This window comes from Salvelinus fontinalis, chromosome 31 (assembly GCF_029448725.1).
Source record: "Salvelinus fontinalis isolate EN_2023a chromosome 31, ASM2944872v1, whole genome shotgun sequence".
Lineage (NCBI taxonomy): Eukaryota > Metazoa > Chordata > Actinopteri > Salmoniformes > Salmonidae > Salvelinus > Salvelinus fontinalis.
The window spans coordinates 3,078,892-3,090,421 of NC_074695.1; the positions used below are offsets into that span (position 1 = coordinate 3,078,892).

Below are 11,530 nucleotides of genomic sequence, written 5' to 3' on the forward strand. Positions count from 1 at the left end.
ACCTAGGGCCCAGAACACACCTAGGGCCCTGAACACACCTAGGGCCCAGAACACACCTAGGGCCCAGAACACACCTAGGGCCCAGAACACACCTAGGGCCCAGAACACACCTAGAGCCCAGTACACACCTAGGGCCCAGAACACACCTAGGGCCCAGATCACACCTAAAGCCCTGAACACACCTAGGGCCCAGAACACACTAAGAAATACAAATATATGCCATTTAATTGGGGTGTAACGGTTCACCAAACCCACAGTTCAGTACGAATTGCGATTTTGGGGTCACAGTCCGTTCTGTTTTTGTACTTTGGTATTTAAGAAAATCCAAAGTATTGGTATATGATCATGATCATATAAAACCATCAGGAATAACAACCCTTTGAATTTACCTCAATGAAAACACACGCATGCTCATCAACAGCAACACTAGGGTAAAGTGCAATTTGCGTGTGAAATCAATACACTGCTCAAAAAAATAAAGGGAACACTTAAACAACACAATGTAACTCCAAGTCAATCACACTTCTGTGAAATCAAACTGTCCACTTAGGAAGCAACACTGATTGACAATAAATTTCACATGCTGTTGTGCAAATGGATAGACAAAAGGTGGAAATTATAGGCAATTAGCAAGACACCCCCAAAACAGGAGTGATTCTGCAGGTGGTGACCACAGACCACTTCTCAGTTCCTATGCTTCCTGGCTGATGTTTTGGTCACTTTTGAATGCTGGCAGTGCTCTCACTCTAGTGGTAGCATGAGACGGAGTCTACAACCCACACAAGTGGCTCAGGTAGTGCAGTTCATCCAGGATGGCACATCAATGCGAACTGTGGCAAAAAGGTTTGCTGTGTCTGTCAGCGTAGTGTCCAGAGCATGCAGGGGCTACCAGGAGACAGGCCAGTACATCAGGAGACGTGGAGGAGGCCGTAGGAGGGCAACAACCCAGCAGCAGGACCGCTACCTCCGCCTTTGTGCAAGGAGGTGCACTGCCAGAGCCCTGCAAAATGACCTCCAGCAGGCCACAAATGTGCAAAGGAATTTGGGAAGGAACCAAAGGGACATATTTTTAGGGAACTACATGATTCCATATGTGTTATTTCATAGTTTTGATGTTTCACAATTATTCTACAATGTAGAACATAGTAAAGAAAAACCCTTGCATGAGTAGGTGTGTCTAAACTTCTGACTGTATATCTATATTGTATGTATTCATTCTTGTTCACAGTGCAGACCATTAAGCAGACAGTTTTATCCAAAGCGACTTAAAGTCATGCGTGCATACATTTTACGTATGGGTGGCCCCGGGAATCGAACCCACTACCCTGGCGTTACAAGTGCCATGCTCTACCAACTGAGCTACAAAGGACAAGTTAATAGACCTGCGAGATATAACACATGCTTAGGACAAGCCTAGGGGACAGAACACTCTCTGACCTTTGCCCTCTACTCCCGGTCCGAACACGCGGACTCCGCTGGTGTTGACCGCCGGCTCCACGGTCAGGCAGGCGGGGAAGTTGGGTACATCCTGCCCCCCGTAGCGGATGGTGAGGGTGTAGGAGCCGGGGTACAGGGGGATGTAGGTGATGGTGTAGGATCCGTCTCCGTTGTCCTGGATGTGGACCTCTGCCTCTGTCCCGGTGTCACTGATGATCTCTATGGTCAGCTCAGCTGGACCCGCGCTGGTACAGTCCACCACAAACTCCCCAGTCTCTCCCACCTTGGCACGCTCCAACCCTGGGCCGGAACACTTCACCTGACAGACAGGAAACAGGACGCACAGGGTTAAGGGTCAGGGGTTAGAGATCAGGGGTTAGAGGTCGTGTTTACCTTGGTGGCATCGGTGGGGGGATAGGCGGTGGGGTTGAAGGGGGATCCTGGGATCGGAGCTCCGTCAAAGGTCAGCTCCACCTGATATGGCCCCGCCTCCCAAGGGATAAACTTCACTTGACTGGTCTCTGGTTTAAGACCTGCCTCCACCTGAATAATCCGAATATTAACACTCTAATCAATAACAACCTTCATCATGTAAAGCACCTTTCATCATTGGTTTTAGCACAACATTTTTAAGAATGAACATAAACTGTAATGAAGCTTTTAAAAATGCAACAAAGCATTTATAAACATATAATTGTAATGCAGTTTTTAAAAAGAGAATAATTTTTTTTTTTTAAACGATCAATCTACATCCCTACCTTGCTGGTGACAGGCTTCCCAGAAGGCCCTGTAACATTGGCCCAGACTTTCCCCTGGCCTCCTGCTCCTTCAGACTTCACGGTCACTTCCTGGTCCTTACCCACCGTCATCTCTACACAGATAGAGGAAGAGATAGAGAAATCGAAGAGATAAAAGAGAAGAGATATATATATGGAACAGAAGAGATATAGAAGAGAGAGATATAGAAGAGGAGAGAGAGAGATATAGAAGAGATGAGAGAGAAATAGAAGAGGGGAGAGAGAAATAGAAGAGGAGAGAGAGATATAGAAGAGGAGAGAGAGAGATACAAGAAAAGGGCAACCAGTGAAAAACAAACACCATTGTAAATACAACCCATATTTATGCTTACTTACACTTACACTTAACTTGTGTGCTTTAACCATTTGTACATTGTTACAACACTGTATATATTTAATATGACACTCGTAATGTCTTTATTGTTTTGAAACTTCTGTATGTGTAATGTTTACTGTTAATTCGTTTTGTTTGTTTCACTTTTGTGTATTGTCTACCTCATTTGCTTTGGCAATGTTAACACATGTTTCCCATGCCAATAAAGCCCCTTGAATTGAATTGAATTGAGATATAAGAGGAGAGAGAGATATAGAAGAGGAGAGAGATAGAAGAGGAGAGAGAGATAGAAGAGGAGAGAGAGAGATAGAAGAGAGAGATATAGAAGAGGAGAGAGAGATATAGAGAGGAGAGAGAGAGATAGAAGAGGAGAGAGAGATAGAAGAGGAGAGAGAGAGATAGAAGAGGAGAGAGAGATAGAAGAGACGAGAGAGATATAGAAGAGGAGAGAGAGAGAGATATAGAAGAGGAGAGAGAGAGATATAGAAGAGGAGAGCGAGATATAGAAGAGGAGAGAGAGAGATAGAAGAGGAGAGAGATATAGAAGAGGGGAGAGAGAGATAGAAGAGGAGAGAAAGAGAGATAGAAGAGGAGAGAGAGATAAAAGAGACGAGAGAGGTATAGAAGAGGGGAGAGAGAGATAGAAGAGGAGAGAGAGATATAGAAGAGGAGAGAGAGAGAGATATAGAAAAGGAGAGAGAGATATAGAAGAGGAGAGAGAGAGAGATAGAAGAGGAGAGGGAGATATAGAAGAGGAGAGAGAGATAGAAGAGGAGAGAGAGAGATAGAAGAGGGGAGAGGGAGATAGAAGAGGGAGAGAGAGATATAGAAGAGGAGAGAGAGATAGAAGAGGAGAGAGATAGAAGAGGAGAGAGAGATATATAGAAAAGGAGAGAGAGATATATAGAAGAGGAGAGAGAGAGATAGAAGAGGAGAGAGAGAGATAGAAGAGGAGAGAGATAGAAGAGGAGAGAGAGATATATAGAAAAGGAGAGAGAGATATATAGAAGAGGAGAGAGAGAGATAGAAGAGGAGAGAGAGAGATATAGAAGAGGAGAGAGAGATAGAAGAGGAGAGAGATAGAAGAGGAGAGAGATATATAGAAGAGGAGAGAGAGAGATAGAAGAGGAGAGAGAGATATAGAAGAGGAGAGAGATATAGAAGAGGAGAGAGATAGAAGAGGAGAGAGATATAGAAGAGGAGAGAGAGATATAGAAGAGGAGAGAGAGAGAGATATAGAAGAGGAGAGAGAGAGATATAGAAGAGGAGAGCGAGATATAGAAGAGGAGAGAGAGAGATAGAAGAGGAGAGAGATATAGAAGAGGGGAGAGAGAGATAGAAGAGGAGAGAAAGAGAGATAGAAGAGGAGAGAGAGATAAAAGAGACGAGAGAGGTATAGAAGAGGGGAGAGAGAGATAGAAGAGGAGAGAGAGATATAGAAGAGGAGAGAGAGAGAGATATAGAAAAGGAGAGAGAGATATAGAAGAGGAGAGAGAGAGAGATAGAAGAGGAGAGGGAGATATAGAAGAGGAGAGAGAGATAGAAGAGGAGAGAGAGAGATAGAAGAGGGGAGAGGGAGATAGAAGAGGGAGAGAGAGATATAGAAGAGGAGAGAGAGATAGAAGAGGAGAGAGATAGAAGAGGAGAGAGAGATATATAGAAAAGGAGAGAGAGATATATAGAAGAGGAGAGAGAGAGATAGAAGAGGAGAGAGAGAGATAGAAGAGGAGAGAGATAGAAGAGGAGAGAGAGATATATAGAAGAGGAGAGAGAGATATATAGAAGAGGAGAGAGAGAGATAGAAGAGGAGAGAGAGAGATATAGAAGAGGAGAGAGAGATAGAAGAGGAGAGAGATAGAAGAGGAGAGAGATATATAGAAGAGGAGAGAGAGAGATAGAAGAGGAGAGAGAGATATAGAAGAGGAGAGAGATATAGAAGAGGAGAGAGATAGAAGAGGAGAGAGATATAGAAGAGGAGAGAGAGAGATAGAAGAGGAGAGAGAGAGATATAGTAGAGGAGAGAGAGATATAGAAGAGGAGAGAGATAGAAGAGGAGAGAGAGATAGAAGAGGAGAGAGATATAGAAGAGGAGAGAGAGAGATAGAAGAGGAGAGAGAGAGAGATAGAAGAGGAGAGAGAGATAGATAGAAGAGGAGAGAGAGATAGAAGAGGAGAGAGAGATAGAAGAGGAGAGAGATAGAAGAGGGGAGAGAGATATAGAAGAGGGGAGAGAGATATAGAAGAGGAGAGAGAGAGATAGAAGAGGAGAGAGAGAGATAGAAGAGGAGAGAGATATATAGAAGAGGAGAGAGAGATATAGAAGAGGAGAGAGAGAGATAGAAGAGGAGAGAGAGATATAGAGGAGGAGAGAGAGAGATATATATATATAAGAGGAGAGAGAGATGTAGAAGAGTAGAGAGAGAGATGGAAGAGGAGAGAGAGATATAGAAGATGGGGGAGAGAGATATAGAAGAGGAGAGAGATAGAAGAGGGGAGAGAGATATATAGAAGATAAGATATAAAGAGATAGAAGAGATGAAGAGATAGAGGAGAAGAGATGAAGATATATAGAGCAGATAGAGAAGAGATAGAGAAGAGATAGAAGAGATAGAGATAAAGAAGAGAAGAGATAGATTGAGGAATGTGAGGTGTGAGGCAGATATAAAGCATTAAGAGTGTGTGTCCCTTATGTGTGTGATGCTAAAACATTTGAATTTGTCCCGGGCATATGTTTCCTCTTCCCACGTGAAAATACTTACCAAGTTGACTTTCCTGGGTAGTCTAGCTTACGCTAAACTGGCTAGCTGGTTTTTGCCCTAGGACTACATAGCTGATTCAAATAACTAACTGGTCATCAAGGGCAAAAACAAAAAGCGTGCCCAGGTGGGGGCCCAGGACCGAGTTTGAGAAACCCTGCAGTGGTGGGTGGTATATGGGGCTTTGGTGACAAAACGGATGGCGCTGTGATAGATTACATCCAGTTTGCTGAGTAGAGTGAGTAAAATGCAAATTCATTACTTAAAAATCATACATTTGTTTTAGATTCCGTCTCTCACAGTTGAAGTGTACCTATGATAAAAATTACAGACCTCTACATGCTTTGTAAGTAGGAAAACCTGCAAAATCGGCAGTGTATCAAATACTTGTTCTCCCCACTTTATATACTATATCACTATATATCTACACTACATACTATATATACTATATCACTATCTATCTACACTACATTATATAAATACTATATATATACTATATCACTATCTATCTACACTACATACTATATATACTATATCTCTGTCTATCTACACTACATTATATAAATACTATATATATACTATATCACTATCTATCTACACTACATTATATAAATACTATATATAACTATATCACTATCTATCTGAACTACATACTATACATTCTAAATATACTATATCACTATCTATCTACACTACATACTATATATACTATATCACTATCTATCTACACTACATTATATAAATACTATATATATACTATATCACTATCTATCTCAACTACATACTATACATTCTAAATATACTATATATCTACACTACATACTATATATACTATATCTCTGTCTATCTACACTACATTATATAAATACTATATATATACTATATCACTATCTATCTCAACTACATACTATACGTTCTAAATATACTATATCACTATCTATCTACACTACATTATATAAATACTATATATATACTATATCACTATCTATCTACACTACATACTATATATACTATATCTCTGTCTATCTACACTACATTATATAAATACTATATATATACTATATCACTATCTATCTACACTACATTATATAAATACTATATATATACTATATCACTATCTATCTACACTACATACTATATATACTATATCTCTGTCTATCTACACTACATTATATAAATACTATATATATACTATATCACTATCTATCTACACTACATTATATAAATACTATATATATACTATATCACTATCTATCTACACTACATACTATATATACTATATCTCTGTCTATCTACACTACATTATATAAATACTATATATATACTATATCACTATCTATCTACACTACATTATATAAATACTATATATATACTATATCACTATCTATCTACACTACATACTATATATACTATATCTCTGTCTATATACACTACATTATATAAATACTATATATATACTATATCACTATCTATCTACACTACATTATATAAATACTATATATAACTATATCACTATCTATCTGAACTACATACTATACATTCTAAATATACTATATCACTATCTATCTACACTACATTATATAAATACTATATATATACTATATCACTATATATCTACACTACATACTATATATACTATATCACTATCTATCTACACTACATTATATAAATACTATATATATACTATATCACTATCTATCTACACTACATACTATATATACTATATCTCTGTCTATATACACTACATTATATAAATACTATATATATACTATATCACTATCTATCTACACTACATACTATATATACTATATCTCTGTCTATCTACACTACATTATATAAATACTAGATATAACTATATCACTATCTATCTCAAATACATACTATACATTCTAAATATACTATATCACTATCTATCTACATTACATACTATATACATTTACATTTACATTTAAGTCATTTAGCAGACGCTCTTATCCAGAGCGACTTACAAGTACATACATTCATACTTTTTTTTGTACTGGCCCCCCGTGGGAAACGAACCCACAACCCTGGCGTTGCAAGCGCCATGCTCTACCAACTGAGCCACACGGGGCCTGATATATACTATATCTCTGTCTATATACACTACATTATATAAATACTATATATATACTATATCACTATATATCTCAACTACATACTATACATTCTAAATATACTATATATCTACACTACATACTGTACTAAAAAAAACTACATACACTGCATTCTATATACAGTTGAAGTCGGAAGTTTACATACACTTAGGTTGGAGTCATTAAAACTCATTTTTCAACCACTCCACAAAGTGCACAATTGGCCCAGCGTCTTTCGTGTTTGGCCATGGAAGGCTGTCATTGTAAATAAGAATTTGTTCTTAATTGACTTGCCTAGTTAATGAAAATAAAAATTAAATATTTTTAGTTTTTATAGTGTACATACTATCACCCAGTCCAGCCACTTGTATCTTGCTGAGGTCAAGGCTTGGTGCCACGGGGATGGAGAAGGGACTCTTGGGAATAGAATCTCCTCCGTAGGTGAGGGCCAATCCCAGAACACCCTGCTGGACAGGGGTGTACTTGACCGTATGGGTGTTATCGGGGTTGTTGATGATCTCAAAGTCCTTGACCGTCTCTCCTTTACCCGGGCCGGAGAACACAGCGTCCAGCTTGGCTTTACCTGCGGCCTTGGTATTTACTGTGAAGTGGGTCGGCTTGGCCAACTCCACACCTGGACGAGGGGGGAAGAGAGGCCATGGAACAGGGAAGGGTTAATTATCTCTGGTGGATGAAAAGGTGAGTGTGTACCGTGTGTGTGTGACTCACCACTATGGTTGAGTCCTGGTCCCTCGGCCTTGACCTTGCTGGCGTCATGTGACGGGTCAACTTTGATCCTGATGGGAGTCATGGGGATGGTCTGGAACGCAGAGAGGCATACGACTCATTCTAACTTCACTAACGTTTTCAGAAGTGAAGAAAATGGCGGAAAATATTCAGCCGAAGTCTGACGACAGCGGATACAAAATCATTGCTTTAACTAATTATGACAAATGTTAAGAAACTTTTGAGCAAAGTAGTAAAGTAATGACTTTGTAATAAAGTAATGACTTTTCAAATAAGTTATGTGTAATGTTATGTTGGAAGAAGTGGTATATTCATGTGTCTCAATGGACATTGTTCATTCTGTCTATCTACTCCAATTTCGCAGCACTCTCGTCTGAGTGTGCCAGAGGGCAGAATAACTGACACATTTTACGAAAACAGCCTAACCAGCTCTGCTAGGGTGAATAAAATGGTCAGAGTGAGCTGTTCTCTCATATGTGTCTGGAAGTAGCTAGCCTACATTAGCCAGTTAGCTTGGGTGGCTGACTGCTGTTGTAAGGTCAGAACGCTCTGATCAACCCTCCTCCTCAACCAGTGTGTTCTCTGATCAACCCTACTCCTCAGCCAGTGTCCAGTGTGTTCTCTGATCAACCCTACTCCTCAGCCAGAGGGTCCAGTGTGTTCTCTGATCAACCCTACTCCTCAGCCAGAGGGTCCAGTGTGCTCTCTGATCAACCCTCCTCCTCAACCAGAGTGTCCAGTGTGCTCTCTGATCAACCCTCCTCCTCAACCAGAGTGTCCAGTGTGCTCTCTGATCAACCCTCCTCCTCAACCAGAGTGTCCAGTGTCCTCTCTGATCAACCCTACTCCTCAGCCAGAGGGTCCAGTGTGCTCTCTGATCAACCCTCCTCCTCAACCAGAGTGTCCAGTGTGCTCTCTGATCAACCCTACTCCTCAACCAGAGTGTCCAGTGTCCTCTCTGATCAACCCTCCTCCTCAACCAGAGTGTCCAGTGTGCTCTCTGATCAACCCTACTCCTCAACCAGAGTGTCCAGTGTGCTCTCTGATCAACCCTCCTCCTCAACCAGAGTGTCCAGTGTGCTCTCTGATCAACCCTACTCCTCAACCAGAGTGTCCAGTGTGCTCTCTGATCAACCCTACTCCTCAACCAGTGTCCAGTGTCCTCGCAGATCAACCCTACTCCTCAACCAGAGTGTCCAGTGTGTTCTCTGATCAACCCTACTCCTCAGCCAGAGGGTCCAGTGTGTTCTCTGATCAACCCTACTCCTCAACCAGAGTGTCCAGTGTGTTCTCTGATCAACCCTACTCCTCAACCAGAGTGTCCAGTGTGTTCTCTGATCAACCCTACTCCTCAACCAGAGTGTCCAGTGTGCTCTCTGATCAACCCTCCTCCTCAACCAGAGTGTCCAGTGTGCTCTCTGATCAACCCTCCTCCTCAGCCAGAGTGTCCAGTGTGCTCTCTGATCAACCCTACTCCTCAACCAGAGTGTCCAGTGTGCTCTCTGATCAACCCTCCTCCTCAACCAGAGTGTCCAGTGTGCTCTCTGATCAACCCTCCTCCTCAGCCAGAGTGTCCAGTGTGCTCTCTGATCAACCCTACTCCTCAACCAGAGTGTCCAGTGTGCTCTCTGATCAACCCTCCTCCTCAGCCAGAGTGTCCAGTGTGCTCTCTGATCAACCCTACTCCTCAACCAGAGTGTCCAGTGTGCTCTCTGATCAACCCTACTCCTCAACCAGAGTGTCCAGTGTGCTCTCTGATCAACCCTACTCCTCAACCAGAGTGTCCAGTGTCCTCTCTGATCAACCCTACTCCTCAACCAGAGTGTCCAGTGTGCTCTCTGATCAACCCTACTCCTCAACCAGAGTGTCCAGTGTCCTCTCTGATCAACCCTACTCCTCAACCAGAGTGTCCAGTGTGTTCTCAGATCAACCCTACTCCTCAGCCAGTGTGCTCTCTGATCAACCCTACTCCTCAACCAGAGTGTCCAGTGTGCTCTCAGATCAACCCTACTCCTCAGCCAGTGTCCAGTGTGCTCTCTGATCAACCCTACTCCTCAACCAGAGTGTCCAGTGTGCTCTCTGATCAACCCTACTCCTCAACCAGAGTGTCCAGTGTGCTCTCAGATCAACCCTACTCCTCCTCTAGAGTGTCCAGTGTGCTCTCAGATCAACCCTACTCCTCAACCAGAGTGTCCAGTGTGCTCTCTGATCAACCCTCCTCCTCGGCCAGCGCGTCCAGTGTGCTCTCTGATCAACCCTACTCCTCAACCAGAGTGTCCAGTGTCCTCTCAGATCAACCCTACTCCTCAACCAGAGTGTCCAGTGTGCTCTCAGATCAACCCTACTCCTCCTCCAGAGTGTCCAGTGTGCTCTCAGAGTGTCCAGTGTGCTCTCTGATCAACCCTACTCCTCAACCAGAGCGTCCAGTGTGTTCTCAGATCAACCCTACTCCTCAGCCAGTGTCCAGTGTCCTCTCTGATCAACCCTACTCCTCCTCTAGAGTGTCCAGTGTGCTCTCAGATCAACCCTACTCCTCAACCAGAGTGTCCAGTGTCCTCTCTGATCAACCCTACTCCTCGGCCAGAGCGTCCAGTGTGCTTTCTAAACGCTCCGAGAGCGAATCACTCTGAATTTACGAATGGACAATTTGACAACTCTCTGAGTTTACAAACAGTCAGAGTACACTCTGCCATTTCAGATTCAATTTACAAACACACTCGTAGTATAAACCAGCCTTTAGTCTTGACATTTTTGGTTGTTTAGTACATAGCCTCACATGTGAATCCTTAAAGAGATGGGCGGGGCTAAAGCTTAAGAAGGCGTGAACGATGCTGAATGGGTGGAGACAAAGAAGAGCTCTCCAGTAGGTGTACCAAAACACTCAAGGGCCATTTTCTCAAAAGTTTATCAACTTTCAAAGCAGAATTACTTGCGCATTGTTCCTCAACTGTAGTGTATGATATACCATTTTCTAGCTCAGAGTCTCTACTTCTATCCAACGTAAAAAACACAATTTCAAATGTTGCTACGTAAGACCAAATCGAGCCCGTCGGTCAAATATACACACACGGTGTTGTAGTAGTTGAGTCCGCTTTTTCAAATGCACCTACTGTATTATTTAACTAGCCATGCTGATGTGTAACACTAACTAACTACCTACTGTATTATTTAACTAGCCATGCTGATGTGTAACACTAACTACCTACTGTATTATTTAACTAGCCATGCTGATGTGTAACACTAACTACCTACTGTATTATTTAACTAGCCATGCTGATGTGTAACACTAACTACCTACTGTATTATTTAACTAGCCATGCTGATGTGTAACACTAACTACCTACT

At 42.0% G+C, this 11,530-nt stretch overlaps 1 protein-coding gene across 1 annotated transcript in view; it reads right to left on the reverse strand.

Moving 5' to 3' along the window:
* LOC129829423 (filamin-A-like) overlaps nucleotides 1-11,530 on the reverse strand; it is a 313,184-nt gene that overhangs the window by 223,497 nt on the left and 78,157 nt on the right. The window contains exons 17-21 of the mRNA XM_055891112.1: nucleotides 8,168-8,258; nucleotides 7,785-8,072; nucleotides 2,196-2,308; nucleotides 1,831-1,980; nucleotides 1,438-1,756 (exon numbers count right to left, since the gene is read on the reverse strand). Of these exons, the coding sequence (XP_055747087.1) occupies nucleotides 1,438-1,756; nucleotides 1,831-1,980; nucleotides 2,196-2,308; nucleotides 7,785-8,072; nucleotides 8,168-8,258 (961 nt within the window). The remainder of the gene's footprint in view (nucleotides 1-1,437; nucleotides 1,757-1,830; nucleotides 1,981-2,195; nucleotides 2,309-7,784; nucleotides 8,073-8,167; nucleotides 8,259-11,530) is intronic.